General features: G+C 52.6%; 1 protein-coding gene across 2 annotated transcripts in view; it reads left to right on the top strand.

Moving 5' to 3' along the window:
- The window catches only part of Tmco4 (transmembrane and coiled-coil domains 4), a 76,716-nt gene continuing 56,445 nt past the window's right edge, over positions 1-20,271 (top strand). The window contains exons 1-3 of one of the 2 annotated variants that reach the window (XM_077791209.1): positions 1-167; positions 11,860-11,957; positions 15,469-15,643. In XM_077791209.1, the coding sequence (XP_077647335.1) occupies positions 15,477-15,643 (167 nt within the window). In that variant the 5' untranslated portion in view covers positions 1-167; positions 11,860-11,957; positions 15,469-15,476. Of the gene's footprint in view, positions 168-11,796; positions 11,958-15,468; positions 15,644-20,271 lie in introns of both variants that reach the window. The other variant, XM_026400819.2, reaches the window with a different exon arrangement.

Genomic DNA, 20,271 nt, shown 5'->3' with positions numbered 1-20,271 from the left:
CCGACGCACGTCCCCGCGGCCGACCCGGGTGGCTGCGCAGGCGACAGGACGGGATCGGACGGAACCGGCCGGCGCGGGGCGGCTGGGACGGGCGAGGGCGGGCCGGGGAGGAGCCAGGAGGAACCGGCGGCCTTTGCCATCGCCGCCGCCGCCGCCGCCGCCCCCAGGTAAGCGCACCCGAGCCGCCGCCCGCCCTCCCGGCCCGGCCTTTGCCCCGCGCCCTTCCCGGCACCGGACCCGCAGCCCGCGGCCGCGCTCCAGCGCCCTGACCGCCCCGCGGGGACGCTGCTGCCGGGGCCGCTGGGCTTTCGGAGCCGGAAGTGCCCTTAGAAATCTGGCGGGTGGCAGGTGGGGAAACTGAGCCCGGCCGAACACCCAGGCGTCCCCTGGCGACCCAGCGCCCTGCCGATCCTTCAGGGGTCACCCAACCGCCCCCTGGATGAATGCACGTGGCTGGGCTGGGCGCGGGAGGAAGGGGCCACCCAAGGTCACGCCATTGCTGGGCTTCTCTGACCTCGCCGGCCCCTCAGCGCCCTGGGGAGCGAGGCCGCTGGTGCAGCCCCTGGGCCCACAGCGGACCCCAAACCGAGAATTCCAAGAGGGTCCCGGGAGTCTGGAGAAATGCCCAGGTCCCCAGCATCAGGGGGCGTGGCTTCTCGCCCCGTGGCCTGCAGTTATAGGAAGGAGGGAAATGACTGTTACTGACTTTGCATTTTATAGCTGGGTAAACTGAGTCAGGGAAAGAAAACGATTTCTCCAGGACCATACGACTAAGATGGAGACCAGGATAAGAACCCGGCTTACCTGCTCCAGGGCAGGTTGGGCACAGAACTGGTCTGTCCAGGGTCCAGTCAGTGCCCTTCCCTGAAGGCACACTAGTTGGTAGAGCCTGGCTAGCCCGGTCTCCGTCTAGAGACTGCTGTCTCTAGGGAATGTTTTGCTTCTCTTTGCCTGAAGTGTTCATTACACTGCAGAAAACAGGAAAACGCTGTAAACTTCCAGGACATCCATTCCTTCATTCATTCACCAGACATTTATTGAGTACCTACTTAGGCACTGCTTAGGCACTTAGGATATGGGAGTGATCAAAACCAGTCCTGTGCTCAGGAGCACACTCCAGAGGGTGAGATAAAACACCTCCCTTCATTCTGGGGAGGGACAGCTGGGCAGAGAGGAGAGACCATGGGAACCTTCCCAACTAAAGAGGGTTATACAAAGAGGGCAGGAGATGGAGCCTCCCTCAGGGGTGGTAGAACAGCATTAAGCCCTCTGAGCCTTAGGCCTTCAATGGTCTCTTTCCAGCTGCTTCTACCAGCCTGAGCTGTCCCCCTCCCCAGAGATTTGGAGGGTGGGGGAGTGAGTGGAGAGTGGTCCCAAGGGAGCACTACAGGGCCTGGAGACTTGAGCTGCAAATCTGGTGCTGCCACCTCCTAGCTGTGTGACCTTGGGTATCTTCCTATACCTCTCTGGATCTCTGTTTTCTTATATAATGGGGATCATAATACTTCCTAACATCAAGATGCTTTGTAAATGACGGCACTCAGGGCAAAGTGTGGCCTCTGTCAGATGTAAGCAAGGTGGGTGGCATATTCCTTTCTTCCCTTCTTTCTTTCTTGTGATGGGGATGGAGCCGAGGGCCCTGTGCACCCTAAGCAGGTGCCCTGCCTCTGAGCCACACCTCTGGCCTAAGCAAGGGTGTATTTCTTTAGAGGCTCGGGTGACTCCATTACCTGTTGCTGCTCCCAGGAAAGAAACGTTAGAGGCAGAGGTGGGGGTGGCTGAGTTCCAGGTGAGGAGGCCGAGCTCCCTCCTGGCTCCAGAAACAGACACCCATCCCCCCCCACACACACACACTCCGCTGCATTTCAGCACGACCACCCTGCAGCCTGGTTCAGCCGCAGACAGGCAGGCTCAGCTCCTGACCTGACTCTTCCTGAATGGTCTTAAGCAAGACACTTCTCTGGAGCGCCTCAGGAACCTCATTTGTAAAATACCCGTCTGCAAGGTTGTCCTGAGGATCAAAGGACCTAAACGCACCAAAGGCACAGGGCAGTGTCTGGTGCTCTGGGAACCTCTTGACTTTAGACCCAAGGTCCCCGAGTGGTGGGGTGGGCGCAGTTGACCACTTGGGTTGCCGCAGCTCATTCGGTGCTTCCCATGAAGGTTGGAACCCTGAGAATTTCTTTTAAGCCTGAAACCATCTCTGTGGTCAAGGGCACGGGTACCACAGGGCTACAGATACGGCACATAAGGGACCTGAGGAATGTCATTTGGTGGTGGATTAGCAAGGCCTTTCCTTCCTCCTGAGTGTTTTGTAAACACTGCTGTGTTGTAAACTGCAGATGGGGGTGGGTCTTCCTGTCTTGAATGTGTCACCACAGACAGCAGGGGCTGCAATGGGAATCCAACCCCCCACCCCTTAGCTGCTCTGTACCTGGCAGCCAGACCTGTGTGGCTGTGCCACCTAGTGCCTAGCCCCCCACCCCACCCCTGCCGTGGCTTCCTGATTACTTAGAAGAAAAGAGCAAAATCCTGTAACAGGGACCATAAGGCCTGCACTCGCGCCTGGCCTCCGCGCCTGGCCTCCGCCTCCAGCCTACCTCCGAGCTCTTACCAACAGCACTCTCTGTCCTGCCTCCTCTGGGCCTTCACAGGGGCTTCTCCTTATCTCTTTTCCCAATAAACACCTCCTAGTTCCTTAGATTTTAGCTCAACCCAAATTTACAGTGCAAATGACCCAGGCCCCTAGTGCAGGAAGATCTGAAGAGGTTGAACCCAGGGTGGAATTTTACACTCATTGCTGGGATTGATGTCTGGCTGTCCCCTGGACACCAGCCTGTGTGACTTCCAGGAATGGGTTTGAGTTTGCTAAGTAGATGCTCAGTGATGAAACCCACGTGCGGGGAGCGGGGACCTGTCTTTATGTAAAATTACTGCCCTTCAAAAAACTACGGGAGCCATTTCTCAGCCGTGATGGTGCGGCATTGATTCTCTCCGCACCCAGGGATTGAGCGCCTTCTCTGCCAGTGCTGTCCCAGGGCCAGCTGGACCATCCAGGGCACCGCAGCCCCCTCAGTGAAGTGAGGAAGAACTTGAGGTCTGAGTCACACAGGCCTAGCACACGCATGGGGGGACTGCCACTTGTCAGCAGTGGGACCTCCACTTGGGTGAGCTTCAGTTTTGTCCCATACACAACGGGGACAGCTGTCTCTTCCAAATAGGATCATGAGAATAGGTGCCACTTGGACATGGGGACCCAGAGCGAGAGAAGAAAAGAGCTGAGGCCTAGGTGGGAACCCCCCACCCCAGGGCTGGAGCCAAGGAGTACTCTTGGGCTGAGGGTAGCTGGAAGGCCACCCACAAGGCCATCACTACCATGCTGGGCTGGCCAAGGAGAGGCGTGTGAGCCAGGGGACAGCTGGGACCAGGGAGATTCATCAAATTTACTGGTTTTCAAATGGTGTTTGAAGTCTTTGGGGGCCACCCCAGGGTGGAAACTTGACCAAAACAAAGCAGGTGCCAGGGGACTCAAGGTGGCTGCCTCAGGCTAAGACCCAGGCTCAGGTTTAAATACCACATTACCTGTCCCGTGACCTTGACCTCAAGACCTCTCTGTCCCCACCTGTAAAATGGGGATAGTAGCACCTGCCCTCAAATGATTGCTGAAAGGAAAGGAGGTAAAGCTTCAAAGACACAGCAGGTGACTAACGGCCACCAAGATTTTTTAATTGTGATAACAATACGTCCCATGTAATTTACCTGGACAAGGGTTTTCTGTGTGCAGTTCCCCAGTGTTAAGGATATTCACCCCGTTGTGCTCCAGGTCTCCAGAACTCTTGGACTTTCAGACCTGAAACTCCAAACCCATTAAGTGACAGCCCCCCGGCTCCCCATCCCTGCCCCCCATAGCCGCCTTTCTCGTGCGACCATGCCAGTTCTGTCTTTTTCCATTGGCATATTTCATCAGGTCCTCACTCATACCAGGTTGGAATTCCCTGCCTTTTTCAGGGTTGAATGATGTTCCATTGTGTCTGTGCCACGTTTTATGTATCCATTCACAGCCACGGGCACCTGGCCGCCTCTGCCTCTCGGCCCTGGTGCCTGCCGCCTGATTGTGGTAGGTGAATACCTTTTGATCACCTGCCTTCAGTCCTTTCGAAAGTGAATTCAGAAGTGGTGTCGCTGGATCACTGACTGTCGTAATTGGTAGGGGGGTGGGTGCCGGGGGCTCTGCACCCCCTCTCGTCCCCCAGGATCAGAGAAGACCCCGGGGCTCTACAGAGCAGTTTGAAAACCAATAGGTCCAGCAATCATCACAGTTTATCATTCCCTCTCTTCTTCCCCAGGCAAATGTGCCTCTTAGATAATTTTTCGGTTATCTCAAGTGGAAACCACCCTTCATTCAGCAAATGTTCCTAAGTGCCCGCTGTCCTTGAACACGTAAGTGGGCAGAGGTAATAAGCCATGAGCAAAGACCAGTAAATGGTTTCTTGGGTCAGACTGTGACAGGTACTGGGGACACAGCATAAGCCATGGGCAAGGGGTGGGACAGGAAGCTGGGGTCACAGTGGCTTAGTGAAGTCCTGCAGGGACTCTCCATGTGACCTGGGAGCAGCCAGTGCACAGGCCATGATACCCGTGCCTCGTGGGGTCAGGGTGCCGTGGCTGGAACAGGCATGAGAGGGCCAGGGCATACGGGGTCAGCCGTGGCCTCGCTGCCTTGGCGAGGGCTTCCGCTGGGTGAGAGGGTGGCTGAGGGTTTGCAGCAGAAGAGGGGCGTGGCCCGATGTGGTCTGACATGGCACCCCCCTGATGTGACATGATGAATGACGAGGGCTGACGGCAGGGGACTGGAGAGGGGCCCCGTGTGACCCACAGGAGTGATGCAGTGGCCTGTGCCAGGGTGCACCCTAGGGAAGCAGGCAGCCTGGGCGTCCACCCTGATGGCAGCAGCCAGGTCGCTATCCCGTGCTACCCTCCTGCCCACCCCACAGGCTGCTGAAGTGAGGGTGGGGTGACAACCCTCCTTCTGGGTCAGCGTCTCTTTTCCTGCTTGTACCATGTGATTGTCCAAAACTCTGGGTTCTTCTGTGCCGGAACCGTTGCCATGGAGACCTCCAGAGACGCCTGGCTGACTGACATCTGGCTTCCCTGCTGACTTGCAGATAGAAGTGCGGGACGAACGGGATTCTCTCCTATGGGTCTGTGTGTATTTTACCTTCCAACTCCCATCTAGGGTTTCTGGCCTGAGGACGGCACTGTAGCTCAACACCTCAGCTGGGATTTCTTTTTATAATTTATTAATTTATTCTAATTTGTTATGCATGACGGCAGAATGCATTTCAGTTCATGGTACACACAGAGAGCACCATTTTTCATTTCTCTGGTTGTACACAAAGCAGAGTCACACCATTCGTGTCCTCATACATGTACCTAGGGTAATGACGTCCATGCCATTCTACCAACCTTTCTACCCCCATGCCCCCTCCCTTCCCCTCCTTCCCCTTCGCCCTATCCAGAGTTCCTCCATCCGTCCCATGCTCCCTGCCCCCATCCCCATTATGGATCAGCATCCACATATCAGAGAAAACATTGGGCCTTTGTTTTTTTGGGATTGGTTTACTTTACTTAGCATTATATTCTCCAGCTCCATCCATTTACCTGAAAATGCCATGATTTTATTCTCTGTTAATGCTGAGTAATTTTCCATTGTGTATATATGCCACAGTTTTTTTTTTTTTTAATCCATTCATCTATTGAAGGCCGGCTAGGTTGGATCCACAATTTAGCTCTCGTGAACTGTGCTGCTATAAACATTGATGTGGCTGCGTCACTGCAGTATGCTGTTCTTAAGTCCCTGGGTATAGACCAAGGAGTGGGATAGCTGGGTCAAATGGTGGTTCCATTCCCAGTTTTCCAAGGAATCCTCATACTGCTTTCCAGATTGGTTGCACAAATTTGCAGTCCTAACAGCAACGTGTGAGTGTGCCTTTTTCCCCACAACCTCGCCAACGCTTATTGTCGTCTGTATCCTTGATAACTGCCATTCTCACTGGAGTGAGATGAGATCTTAGAGTAGTTTTGATTTGCATTTCTCTAATTGCTAGAGATGTTGAACCTTTTGTCATATATTTGTTGATTGATTGTATATCTTCTTCTGAGAAGTGTTTGTTCAGCTTCTTGGCCCATTTATTGATTGGATTATTTGGTGTGTTTTTTTTTTTTTTTGAGTTCTTTATATACCCTAGAGAACAGTGCTCTATCTGATGTGCGTGTGGTAAAGATTTGCTCCCATTCTGTAGTCTCTCTCTTCATCTCACTGATGGTTTCTTTTACTGAGAAGAAGCTTTTCAAGTCTGAATCCATCTCATTTATTGATTGTTGATTTTATTTCTTTTGCTATAGGGGTCTTGTTAAGGAAGTCAGGGCCTAATTCAACATGATGAAGATTTGGGCCTACTTTGTCTTCTATTAAGCTCAGGGTCTCTGGTCTAATTTCTAGGTCCTTGATCCACTTTGAGTTGAGTTCTGTGCATGGTTAGAGTCAGGGGCTTAATTTCATTTTGATGCATGAGTATTTCCAGTTTTCCCAGCACCATTTGTTGAAGAGGCTATCTTTTCTCCAATGTATGTTTTTGGTGCCTTTGTCCAAAATAGTATGAGATAACTATTTATGTGGGTTAGTCTCTGTGTCCTCTATTCTGTACCATTGGTCTACAAGTCTATTTTGGTGCCAATACCATGCTGTTTTTGTTACTATTGCTCTGTAGTATATAGTTTAAGGTCTGGTACAGTGATGCCACCTGATTTACTCTTCTTGCTAAGGATTGCTTTGACTATTCTGGGTCTCTTATTTTTCCAGATGAATTTCATGACTGTTTTTTCTATTTCTATGGGGAATGCCATTGGGATTTTGACTGGAATTGCATTAAATCTGTATAGTGCTTTTGTTAGTATGATCATTTTGACAATATTAATTCTGCCTATGCAAGAACAAGGGAGATCTTTCCATCTTCTAAGGTTTTCTTTCATTTCTTTCTCTAGCATTCTGAGGTTTTCATTGTAGAGGTCTTTCACCTCTTTCATTAAAGTTGATTCCCAAGTGTTTCTTTCTTTTTTTTTTTTTTTTTTGAGGCTATTGTAAATAGGATGTTGATTGTATATCCTGCTACTTTGCTGAATTCATTTACTAGTTCTACAAGTTTTCTGGTGGAGTTTTTTTGCATCCTCTATGTATAGGATCATGTTGTCAGCAAATAGTGATGGTTTGAGCTCTTCTTTTCCTATCCATATCCCTTTAACTTCTTTCATCTGTCCAATGGCTCTGGCTAGAGTTTCAAGAACTATGTTAAATAGGAGTGGTGAAAAAGGGCATCCCTATCTTGTTCCAGTTTTTAGAAGGAATGCTTCCAGTTTTTCTCCATTTAGAATGATGTTGGCCTAGGGCTTAGCATAGATAGCTGTTACAATATTGAGATATCCCTAGTTTTTCTAGTGTTTTGAACATAAAGAGGTGCTGTATTTTGTCAAATTTTTTTCTGCATCTATTGAGGTGATCATATGATTCTTATCTTTAAGTCTATTGATGTGATGAATTACATTTATTGATTGTTGAACCAATCTTGCATCCCTGGGTTAAAACTCACTTGACCGTGACACACTAGGTTTTTAATGTTTTTGTATTTGATTTGCCAGAATTTTATTGAGAATTTTTGCATCTATGTTCATTAGAGATATTGGTCCGAAGTTTTCTTTCTTTGATGTGTCTTTGTCTGATTTTGGAATCACGGTAACATTGGCTTCGTAGAATGAGTTTGGAAGTGCTCCCTCTTTTTCTATTTCATGGAATAATTTGAGGAGTATTGGTGTTAGTTCTTCTTTGAAGGTCTTGCAGAACTCAGCTGTGTATCCATCTGGTCCTGGGCTTTTCTTGGTTGGTAGGCTTCTGTTGGCGTCTTCTATTTCATTGCTTGATATTGGTCTGTTTAACTTGTGTATATCATCCTGATTCCATTTGGGCAAATCATATGACTAGAAATTTGTCGATGCTTTCGATATTTTTTATTTTATTGGAGTACAAATTTTCAAAATAATTTCTAATTATGTTCTGTATTTCTGTAGTGTCTGTTGTGATATTTCCTTTTTCATCATGGATGTTAGTAATTTGAGTTTCCTTGCTCCTCTTTGTTAGTAGAGGAAGGTTAAGGGTTTATCAATGGCTAAGGGTTTATCAATTTTAATTTTTTTTTCAAACAACCAACTTTTTGTTTTGTTATTTTTCTTTACAATTTTCAGCCGAGATTTCTTTAGCTAAATGCTTTTCCTTATCCTTACCTCTAAACAACTGATCTTCTACCTGCCCAAGATACGGGAGCCATCTCTCTATTAGTTATTTGACTGCACTGCAGAATCGTGTTAAAATTCAACTGTGACCAGAAATAGGAGAAGGAGGAACATTGCCCCGCCCCACACAGACCATTCACATTTCACCTTGATCTGCACCAACTGCTGGGGGGTGTGGAGGAGGCCACAGCTGGAAAAACGAGTTCATTCTTGAGTGCGATCCTCTGAAGACCTAGGGCAGGCAGACTTAAGCATAATTTCAGCGACTTTTCAAGGACAATATTGACTTTATTTGGTTTCCTCCTCCACGCTGAGTTGAGTGTTTTTCATCTGCTGCAAAGAGATCCCGCTGGTTGCCCACAGCGCGGCATCTGTCCCCGAGCCCCTCCACGGGAGCTTTGGAGTGAGGACAGGGGTTGTGGAATGTCACCCCCGGGACTGACAAAAGATTCAGTCAGCGTTTTCTTTGGTGGTGGATGTGACTCACTAAACAAAGGTCGTAACTGTACAGCTACAGAATGAGGCTGTCCTGTTCCAGAACATTCCCCATCCACCCCAGTCTGGGCTGTGCCGTCCAGCCGTGGGCACGGCTGCTCTCATTCTGGATCTATGGTTTCCCTGGAGCCAGTGCTCTCCCGGGTCCAGTGTGGGCCTCGTGGAGTTCCTGGGTGGCCTCACAGAGCCTGGGTGGGGACAAGACTCCTGGGAGGGTCCACTCCTTCCATCAGTGACCTCCTCCCCGGTGCTGCTGGACCAGCCTGTGCACATTGGACTTGCAGAGGTCCTGCTGGCCAGACCGGCGGGATCTTTTTCTAGCCACAGGAACCCAGTAGAGTCTCAAATCAGTGTGGCCTGTCAGACCCATTTGAGAACGCCGTCTTAACTTTGGGCTGGCCCCTGGATCGGATCAGTACACATGGTACAGGTGACACATCCCTCCCCCACAGCTCAGCCCATCCACCCAGACAGTCCAGAGAGCTGGTGCCCTTGTCCCCATCCACCATGATGGACTGCTGAGAACTGCCTCCGTCTTTCCCTCCCACCTGGCCACTCTTGTTACTAACAACAGGTCATGTGTCATGACCTCAGTGGCCTGGCTTGGCTGGCCACCTGGGCCGGGACCTTCTAAAACACTCCCCTCAGGGTTTGGAAAAGCAGGGTTATTTTTAATTCATTATCTTTTTCCATAATAAAAGCCACCACTAAATGCTTGACAGAAAATGCAAAAAATACAGAAAAAATTAAACAAAAACTAATCACCTCTAGTCCCTCGGCCCCTGCCACCATGAGACCATGATCGTGAACATTTGGAGGTACCACCCTCTGGCCTCTTGGCTCTGTAAAACAGGCATTATACTGGCATGCTGGTAAGCCACCTGTCTAGGATAAAAGCAAGCCCTGACGTGCAGCGTTCGCCAGTCCTGTGGTGTGCGCCCGCTGTGCCGATTTCAGACTGCCACTGTCACCGAGCACAGCTGGGAAGAGAGGCACTGGGCTGACTCTTGCCGGCCACTGTGGGACAGTCCAGCACACAGTATTGTCACTTAAATTTTTTTTTCTGATCTTAAAATTGATAATTACTCAATTTTTGAAAATTCACAAAACATAAAAAACACATACAGGAAAAAAAAATATAATAATCCAGAATCCAGCCTCCCTCCCTCCTCTGCCAGCTTCTTCCTGGAACATGTCTGTTCCTGCAGATAAAGATATTCCAGAAAACTTTCTAGAGAGTTCAGAAGCAATATGTATTTATGGCAGAAAATGTGAGAAACACAGAAATATCTCTGATATCACCTTTCAGGGATGATTTGGGAGGATGTTGTAGTCGTTTTGAGGGGCCCTGGAGCCACCCTTGGGTAATTCCAGACTCTTGGCCCTTGTTGCATGTCCCTTCCTGTCACAGAGATGGAACCTTCCAAGACACTGAGGTACCGTGAAGACCCCTTCTTCAAACCCTGATTCTTGCAATCAAGTCAGAATGGTCGCAGACATGTCCCTCAGATTAGCGGGAATGAGTTTATAAAGGGACAAGGGAAAGGGGACACTCACAGTGCCTGAGTGGGGACAAGACAGAGTGGCTCCTCTCGTAAAGGAGAGGGACAACATGCGTCTCCTGCACTCACTCCACTTTTATTGGGAATCCCAGAGAAGTTTCCAGAGAGTCCCGTCCAGGTCCACCTTCTGACTTGACGGACAGCAGGGTGACATCAGGCTTTCAAGTCCCCACTGTCATGGCAACTGTAGGTCACCTTGGCCCATGCTGACTGTTTCTATCTGGATTCTTTCTTTTTCTTTTTTTTGGGGACCAGGGGATTGAACTCAGGGGCACTGGACCACCAAGCCACATCCCCAGCCCGTTTTTTTAATTAGAGACAGGGTGTCACTGAGTTGATAGCCAGCCTCTCTAAATTGCTGAGGCTGGGTTTGAATTCACGGTCCTCCTGCCTCCGCCTCCTGAGCCGCTGGGATCACAGGCCTGTGTCACCGTGCCCACCTCTAATTGGATTCTTTTTTTTCTTTCTTTCTTTCTTTCTTTCTTTTTTTTTTTTTGCAGCTCTCTTTTTTTAATTGTATTTATTTTTTATTAGCTACACATGACATTACAATGATCTTGGCAATTCATACATTTGAAACCATTGGGGTATAAGTCCTCATTTTTCTGATTGTACGGATTGCAGAATCACACTGGTCATAGAGTCACCTATATACATACAGCAATCATAATGCCTATTCTATTCTGCCGCCCTTCCTATCTCTAATTGGATTCGGAACCATACATTCCTACAGATTTTAAGATTAGGAGGAACCACCCGTGTCTCGCAGAGTTTCAGGAACTGGTCACAGCCGTCTCCTTCAGGATAACTCGGGGTTTTCCTCCTATCAGCATGACCTTGGGGCTGCATTCCTCCTGCAGTGAGCGCATAGTTTGCTGAGAAACGGGCCATACCTCCTGTCCACTTAGGCCAGTCGGGGCTGCAGGTCATTTGCTTCTTGGAAAAGGAGCGCACATGGGGTCAGCACAGCGGGGCCATCGTATGGAATTAATCTCCTAACTGCGTGTTCCCACATCCTCATCTGTTGGTCCCCTAACCTTCCCATCAGAAGTCTGGCGTGGGAATGGGTTCCTGCAGGGAGAGAGCCATGGAAATCTAACCCTCTCTTAAACCTGAGAGCCACCCTGGGCCTTCGCTTCTATGACCAGCGTTTTCTGAGCACCCTCTCCGTAGGCACGTAGCTGGGCACCAGAACACAGGTGTGGGTGACATCTGTGCGCCCGGGCTAAGCCAGGTGCGCTGTTGAGGCCCCGCTCTGGCACTTGGTGAACGGTCAGTGGGTGGGGGCTGCCTGCTTCCTGCCCAGAAAGGCCCCATGGAGGGACCCGCAGGGACAGAGGCCCAGAGGGGGACAGAGGCAGGGCAGGCTCCAGGCTAACTGGCTCCCTCCCTGCAGGTTTCCTCCAGGCCTGGCGCCCTATGGACCCACAGGCTGGTTTTTCTGGTTTGCTCCCCCAAGGCGATTTGCACCTTTCTCTGAAGAACCATCCAGAAGCTGAACAGCCTGCCTTTGGACTCGGAGAGAGGGGAGGCCCACGGTTGTTTCTGGAAACCTCAGTGAGTAACTCTTAAGGTTTCTTTCTCCTTCAGACCCCTGGCCATTGTTTACGAGTCTTATTTCAGAGCTTGGGGGTTTGCTCTGTGCTGTCCCTCGCTGGCTCGGGGGCTGTCCTTCTGGTCTTTGTCCCCAGCATGTAGCAAGGTGCCTGGCGCCAGGCCATGTTTATTAAATTAATAATGTGTTAATTCGCCGTGGCGGTAAGTATTTATTGGTGATTTACTTAGACCTTCAGAAAATATGTGTAAAATTCTGCACAGACATCCTACTATTTTTTTTTTAACTTTTATTTTTAAATTAGTATCGACTCAGGAAGTTGTAGAAATAAGACCCGGAGGGCCCACCTACCCTGCCTGTGTCCCCAGCATAACTTGTCACCTTCACAGATAAGTCTGAACACTGTGCCTGGGTGTCTGGGCTCCCAGGGCGTGACCCTGGGCACGCCCTTCTTCCCTGTCCCCTCATGCCTACCCACTGTCCACGCCCTGGCTGTGCTGGACATCTTTTTGGTTCTTCAAGAGCATGGCTCCTTCCACCTCTGGGTCCTGCTTCTGCTCCTCCCGCCCTGTCGGGCTCGCTCCTGTCTGTCCCCTTCCCCAGGAGTCAATGTGGGGCCTGAGCGCCCCTCTGGGCCCCTCCACTTCCTGGGCCACAGCGTTTATCCCACTGTTCTGTCATCTCCCCTGGAGCCCCCTCCTCCCTCTGTCCACCCAGGGCGGCCTCCCCAGCCCCCTGCAGGCCTGGGCAGAAAGGAATGCCACCTGCCCCTGCAGAGAGCGTCCACCGCCTCCTGTGGCTGCACTTCAGCTCCGCCCGCCCCGCCCACCCTGATTCTTCCTGCCCGATGTTCCCTTGTCCACAGGGGCTGTGGAGACCCCGATCCTGCAGCCACACCTGCACCACTTACCACCTCTGTGTCGGTGACCCGTGACCGAGTGACTGATGTCCTGTTCCACTAGGTGTTGGTGTGCTGTTGCCTGTTTCCCACCAGAGAAGCCCCCAGAGAGGAGGGACTGGACAGCGTTAGTGGTCCCCTGACCTGCCCGAGGCCAGGCCAGGCCTTGCACGTGGCCTGCTCTCCCCTCCGTTCCTCCAACAGGCCTCTGGCAGACGTCTGCGGTGCCCCGGGCTGCCCGGGAAGCTGGGGGAACACAGAGAACAGGGCCATGGCACAGAGGGGCACAGATGCTTGAGCTGGGGGGTCAGGAAGGGCCTGTCTGGGGAGGCAGCTTTCAGGCTGAGCCCAGATGTGGAGGTCAGGGAACAGCAGGCCAGAGGCTCAGGGGAGGAGACCAGCCTGCACACTGACAGCAGAAAGACCACCAGTGTGGCCGCCGCAGAGTGAGCCAGACAGGCCGGCAGGGCGAGGTGGAGGCCTGGGCAGCTGGGGCCAGACGGAGCAGGTTTCCCTGGCCTGCCCTGCTGGGGAGACTTTGGTAGCCTCTAAGCAGGGGCGTGGCTAGACTAATAGGTATGACAGAAAGGTCGCTTGGGCTGCTGTGGGGGAATGCATTGCGGGAGGCCTAGAGTGTCCTGTATGTGGAATGGATTCAGGCTGAGCTGAGCTTTTTGGGTGCTAAGCATGTCCCGGTGTCCCCTGAGCAAGCCAGGTCATGCTTCTCCAATGGAAGGCTGTTTTTTTTCTTGAATCAAGAACTGACATGGGGCTCCCCAGACACCAGCCCGGGCTCCTCTGGGTAATTGGTGCAATTACCACAGCCCTCAGATGGTGCAGGGGTGTTGCTCAGGGGAGTGCGAATCGCTGAGTGTGCTGACATTATGCTGCTGTCACACTCCGTGTGGCCTCAGCACGTGGCTCATAGTGTCCCCTTTCTCCACCACCCTGCTGTGGGCTGATCCTCCAATCAGGGAAATCCACACTTTATCCCAGGCTTGAGTTTCCTGGACCACGCCATTGGAGATCAGTTTGGCAGGTTGACTTCCAGTGTCTCCACCGGAAACTAGAAAGGAAAGATCCCTGTGTTCACCTAGAGGAACTGAGGTCTAAAGTCAGAAGGCTGATTTGGATCTCATCAATTATTCACTGTGTAACTTTGGGAAAATGGCTTGGCCTCTCTGGGCCTGTTCCTCACTCGAAGGAGGAAATCATGTTCGTCTGTGCCCTGCTTACCCTTGCCTGGCACTAGTGAGAATTAAATGGATTGGAAAGTGCTTGGCAAACAGACTTGCTGTAAAAAGGAATGTTGATCTGTTGCTTTTAGTGACCTCTGAATTATTTTGAAAACCAATGAAATATTAGTTATTTGTCTAAATAAGTCCTCTATACAAGTAATATTTTGAGAACAAAAAACAAAAAAATGCCATTGCTCAGCTGGGCGGCAACAAAGTGTTAGGGACCAAGAACGGCCAGGGGTGTGGTTGTTAGACAAGAAAGCTCTTGTCAATGGGACAACCATTCAAAACAGGAGGTGGCGGGCCAGGAGCTCTGGCGTGGCTCTGTCAGGCCACCGTTTGCTGGCTGCGTGACCTGGGTCCAGTTATTTCTCCTCTGCCCCTGTTTCCTCCCTTGGCAGCTGGCCTCAGCACACTGAGACAGTGTGTGTGACATCACAGCCCCGGGCTGGGGTGAGCTCGGTGTGCAATGGTGTGCAATGGTGTGCAATGGCTGCAGAAAGAAACAAAACCACAGCCGGCCAGCTGCGGTTATTATTCCTTGTGTTAGGCACCAACTGAACAGTTCATTTATTTGTTTGGTTCTTTTGTTTTTGGTACCAGGGATTGAGCTCAGGGGCACTTGACCACTGAGCCACGTCTCCAGCCCTTTTGCTTAGGGCCTTGCTAAGCTGCTGAGGCTGGCTTTGAACTCATGACCCTCCTGCCTCAGCCTCCCGAGCCGCTGGGACTCTAGGCGTGCACCACCGCGCCCAGCCCACATGGCTTCACTCATGAAACAGGAGCCCCGTGCCCGGCTGTGTTGCAAGCATTCTGCGAGCGCCAGCGCACATGGGTTGTCGTCTGTTGCTCGTAGCTCCTGCAGGGAGCTGTGCCTGGTTCCATTTGAAGGCAAATAAATCTAAGTGAGACAGATGGGCTGCCGGGGTCCCTGTCTACCAGGGGAAGGTGCCGCATTCACACCCAGGGCTGTCTGGCCCAGCCTGTGCCTTCCCTCGCAGCTCAGTGATTGATAAATAGAATCACCCTCATGTCACCACCGCCCGGTCGAGATAGAGAGCCGTCCCTCACCCAGAAGCCTCTGCCTGCCCGTCAGTGCTCCCGGGAGGCCCACTTTGGAGTTCGCATGCCTTCTTTTTCCTAATCGCTTCCAGGCCTTGTTTGCACCCCGCGGACACAAACCCCTATCTGTGCGCCTGTTGGAGATCCCCCATGGTGAGGGGGGGCAGTGTCACCCTCTTGAAGGTGACAAACAGAACTCTCTGCTCTGACAAAGTCTAATGATCCATCTTTTCCTTTATGGCTTAGGATTTTTGTGTCCCCTCCCGGTGGCCCTTGTCCCCCTGGAAGCACTCCTCACGGGCTCTTCTCCTGCAGGACTGGGAATGGCCGCAGGGACCAGGCCAGGCTGGAGGCAGCCCCCGGAGGCCGAGCCCTCTGCCGAGGAGCCGCATCTGCCCCTGGGCCGGGAGCTGACGGAGGCCAACCGCTTCGCCTATGCCGCCCTCTGTGCCATCTCCCTGTCCCAGCTCTTCCCGGAACCTGAGCAGAGGTGAGTTCAGTGTCACCAAGGGAAGGCCTCGCTGCGAGCAGCCTGGCAGGTCCTGGGGGCCCTACGGGGAGCCAGTGTCCTCGCCTCGAAGGGACCCGCGGTCACACCCCTCAGTTATCCACTCGCCCGCAACTTCCCCAGCCATTTTTAAGCACCTACTGTGCGCCAGCTACGGGAAGACATATGCAAATAGAATGAATGGCACCGGCACCGTCTCCCGAGGAGGTCACAGTCCTTGGGGGACGGATCTGTTCCCTCACGACCTGTGCATGTGGTGAGCGCCATCTCCGTGTGGGAAACGGGAGCACAGGGCCTGGCTGCTGCCCCCAAGGTGCTTACACACAGTGGGGCGACCACCTGGCCGGTGTGGCAGTGGCAGACAGACATGAGAAGTGCCGTGACAGGCTCAGTCAGGGTGTCGCAGGAGCAGAACCTCAGCTTGGAGAAGGTGCTGTGTTTAATGTCAGCGGGAGGGCAGAGGGACACGGGGAGGCAGGAGTGGAGGTGGGAGCTGGTAGAGGTCAGGGGGAGGCAGAAACAGGAGGTTAACTGTGCCTCAAAGGCCCAGGCCAGGGGAGAGCGTAGGAGGCCAGAAACGTCGTTACAGGACAGGGAGCAGACTTTTGGGGACACAGGGACAAGTTCTTGCATCTGACACCCCCCACACTTGGTGGCCCTCAGGAGTAGGCTGCTCGGGGCCTGAGCCGTCTGAGGACTTGGGTCTCTCTTCTTTGTCTTCTTTGTCTCTCCACTGGACTGAGCACTTGACCACATTCGTCTCCCTGGGGGCCACCTCCAGGAAGCCCTCCCGACCTGCCCCCACCTGCTCAGGCTGTGACCCTTGGCGGCCACCACACAGAGCCCTGGAACTCTTCTAGACCCTCTACCCTCCGGTCAGAGCTCCCAGAGGTCAGGTGCCACCTTGCCCATCTCTGAGTCCCCGGACCCTGCACTCTGCTTGGTGTGGCCAAGGCATCTAGTAAAGGCTGGTGAGGAGGAAAGCAGGTGACTGATAGCGTCGTAAGCGAGGAGGAGGCATTCTGCGGGTGTTTGACTCAGATCTGGTTCAAATCTTGACTCTGCCACTGCCAGTTGCACGTGACCTGGAGCAGGTTTTCTAACCTTCCTGAACCGCAGTCAAAGTGAAATGGCCATACCCATCCTGCAGGGTGATGGCAAGGATTAAATGAGATACTACAGGTAGAACAGACAACACAATGCCTAGCACATAGTAAGTGCTCAATAAACGGCAATGGTGGCTTGCTACCTCTGATCTTATTTTTGTTGCCCCAGTTTCCTGGAACTTATTCCTACCAGTCAGGGTATTTTGGCTGCAAGTAATAGGGTGCAGTACTAAAATAAATTTAAATAAAGAGTAGGAGTTTTATTCTTCTCACTTAGCAAGAAGTCAAAAAATAGGTAGTTCCAGGATTGACATGGTACCTCAAAAGGTCTTTGGGGTTGACTTCTCTCTAGTTCTCTTGGCCTTCCTCCCCTGATCATAAAATAGCTGCTGCAGCTCCATATATCACACCTGCAAAGGACAAGGCTCAAGGCAGGAAGAACTCTTTCCTAGAATCCCTCAAGAAGGTTTCCTTGTGTGTCATTGGCTAGATTCAGTCACATGCCTCAGCTACCAAGGGACCTGGGAACAAATAAAGGTGTCTGCCGTCATGGGAGGTGGGTTCTGCTGGCCAGAAAGAAGGGGACGGGGAATTATGGCTGCAGAGAAACTACCAGCACCACCTGTGCCACCATCCGAGAGGGATGAGTCGATGGCCCCTGCCACCCATCTCAGAGCCGCTGCCCAGTGAGTCTCCGGTGTTCTCGTTGATAATGAAGGACATGCCCAGGCCCTGGGTTGGCCCCCAGCTTTGCAAAAACAGCAATAATTAATCAGGCAGCCCCCTCCTCTGTCTACAGGTTAGAAAGCATCTCAGACGTCCTGTTCCCAAGCCAGCCTGCCTCCATCCCCTGCAAAAGGCCAATGTGTTCCCAGCCGTGGCCCATACCTGTGCCAGGCTGGAAGACTCCCTCTTTCTGGAAGCTTCCCTAGCCTGAGAACCCTTCCTGATAACCCCCTCCTAATAGACCAGCTCGTGGCCAGAGAGAGCTCTGCAAACCTTCCTGCCAGAAACAGACACTTATGAACCTGGACTGTGTGCCAGCCCTGTCCCAGGCACCACCCAGGAGGGCACCGGGCAGTGAGCTGCCGTCCCCGGTCCCCCGCCACCCTCATTCAGGGACCGTTCTGGGCCCAGGAGGCTGAGGGGCTGTGGCCCTGCCTTAGGGCATTCAGGAAGCCGTGGCTGCCAGGGGTTGATCTGTCTTCTGAGGCACACAGCGAGTGTTTTAAAACCTCCATCTTTTTAAAGATGGGTGTTATCTTCAGGAAACACCCCGTGGTGGTTTTGGTCCATGTGGAACATAACAAACCTCTATGATATTGATTTCTGATCTGTGCTGCAGGTGTCATGGATGCCCTTCCTTACAATAATTCTATTTATTTTTTAAAAATGTAGAAATGGGTGGGCCAGAGTGGGGGTCAGCAACTCCTTGGCCAAGGGTCGGAGGCTTTAGGCTCCTGTGTCCAGGGGCCTGGGTTGCAGTACTCGGCTTTGCTGCTGGGGCCCCAGAGCCACCGTGCGTAGTCTGTAATGGAGTGTGTGTGGCTGTGTGCCAATAAAACTTTATTTATAAGATCAAGTTATGGGCCAGAGTTGTCCTGCGTAGGGTTTGCTGACCTCTGCTGAGGGGAAGGAGCTCTGGACCAGGAGTGGGGAAGCCCAGATTCCAGTGGGGCTCTGCCCCTTCCCAGGAGGGGACGTGAGAGCCTCTGCAGCCCAGGCGCTCACCTATAACGTCAGGGAGGGCAAAGTGGCAGGTCCACGCCCCTGCCCAGGGGGTGACCAGTGCCTGGTGGAGCTCAGTTGTCACTAGACAGGGTCAGCCTCTGCGATAGGTGAGGTGGCCACCAGCTCCAAGAGATGGAGGTCTGAACCTGGAGCTGTCACTTAGTGTCCAGGTCTGGGTTTCCTTGTCTCTAAATGGGGCGCCAGGGTGCCTCCCGCCCCGAGGGGTTTGGGTGAGAATGGAACAGGGCATCACGTGTGAAGCACTTGGCTCGGGGACTGCAGCTGTCACTCTGCCATCTGCCGTTGCTGCTTGATCTTCATGTACTCCAACCGGACGCCGACCCTGCCAGCAGCAGTGACCGGGGCCCCCGCCAGCCTGCTGTCTGTCATTTGATAAATTGCTGTCCTGACACTTCACATAGATATGTATTAATTCACGTGGGTGATAAAGAAATAATGAATTTCATCGCATAATCGTCACCACCACCTTAAGGAATGTTCACAAGTATCCCAGCGTCCTCATTTTGCCCCAAAGACCGTTTAGTAATAGATGATCTTTAAGTCACACCAGTACAAACCAAAAAACCTTCACATAACGGTCACGCCCCACTTTTCTTTGCAAAAAATGTGGCTTAAAATCTGCGATGGTTACGCAGTGAATACAGTATGTTTATGGTGGCTTTTGTGTGCCACGTGTTGTCCTAAGCACGTGACAAACGCTCACTTAGTCATTCCAACCACCCCCATGAAATAGGCTTCCTCGTCATCGCCAGAGTTTTACAGATTAAAAATAAATTAAAAAAAAAAAAAAGCGCCCAAGGCACAGATCAGTGGAGTCACTGGCCCAGGATCCACGGCCGGGGGCAGATGGGGCTGGACCCAGATCCGTGCTCTTTATCCTTTGCTCCTGTTCTCAGAGGCTTCTCTTCATCCCAGACTTTCTCTGTGAACAAGGCCAGGCCTGGCCCCTGCCCTTGGCCCTGGGCCATCCCTGATATACATTGACCCTAAGCAATGCTCACCTGGCTCGGTCATTCCCTGAGTCGGGCCTGCACAGGCCACAGCCACCCGGGTGATCCCAGGAGCGGGCAGGGGCTGGGCCCGTGCTATCGCCGCAGTCGGCAGTAGCCGGGGCTGCCGCTGGCTGCGGCTCTGCAGGAGCCAGGCCCTGCTCGTGTCCTTCCTCTCCCCGAGGCAGGCGCTGTTATCATCTGCATTTTACAGCAGAGGGGAGAATCCGAGAGGTAAAGTAGGGACACGAGGCTGTCACCAAGGGAGCCAGGATTCCCCGGGCTGGACGTCCGGGTCTGACTCTCTCCTGTTCCACCTGCTCCGTTGTGCCTTCAAGATCACTGAGGCACAGAGAGGTCGAGTGACTTTCCCAGGGGCTACGCTGTTCTGCTCCCCTTCCAGGCTCGAGGGAAGGTGGCCAGCAGAGCCCTCAGCTGTCTGTCCCCTTTGGGTCTGCCTGCTCAGGGAGCCACCTTGCCCAGGATCCTGCCCCTCCCTGGGGTTCCCATGTCCATGACTGGCAGACGCGGGGTATGAAGGCCCACCCTCGCGCTCCCCTGGGGGCCGTCCCACCTTGAGAACTCCCGGGGGTCAGCTGGGTCTCCCCTGGAGACACATGGCAGCTCTGCCCACCCGGCTCCCCGCCTCCCTCGCCAGGCCTTGATCCGGGGGCAGCCCTGATGGTCTTCCTTTCAGACCGGCTTCTTCTAGTTCCCTCCAGGGCAGGGGGAGGCCAGGATTTGAACTCAGGCTCTTGGCCGC

Source organism: Urocitellus parryii, chromosome 11, assembly GCF_045843805.1.
Source record: "Urocitellus parryii isolate mUroPar1 chromosome 11, mUroPar1.hap1, whole genome shotgun sequence".
Lineage (NCBI taxonomy): Eukaryota > Metazoa > Chordata > Mammalia > Rodentia > Sciuridae > Urocitellus > Urocitellus parryii.
This window is presented reverse-complemented; position numbering and strand designations above follow the sequence as displayed.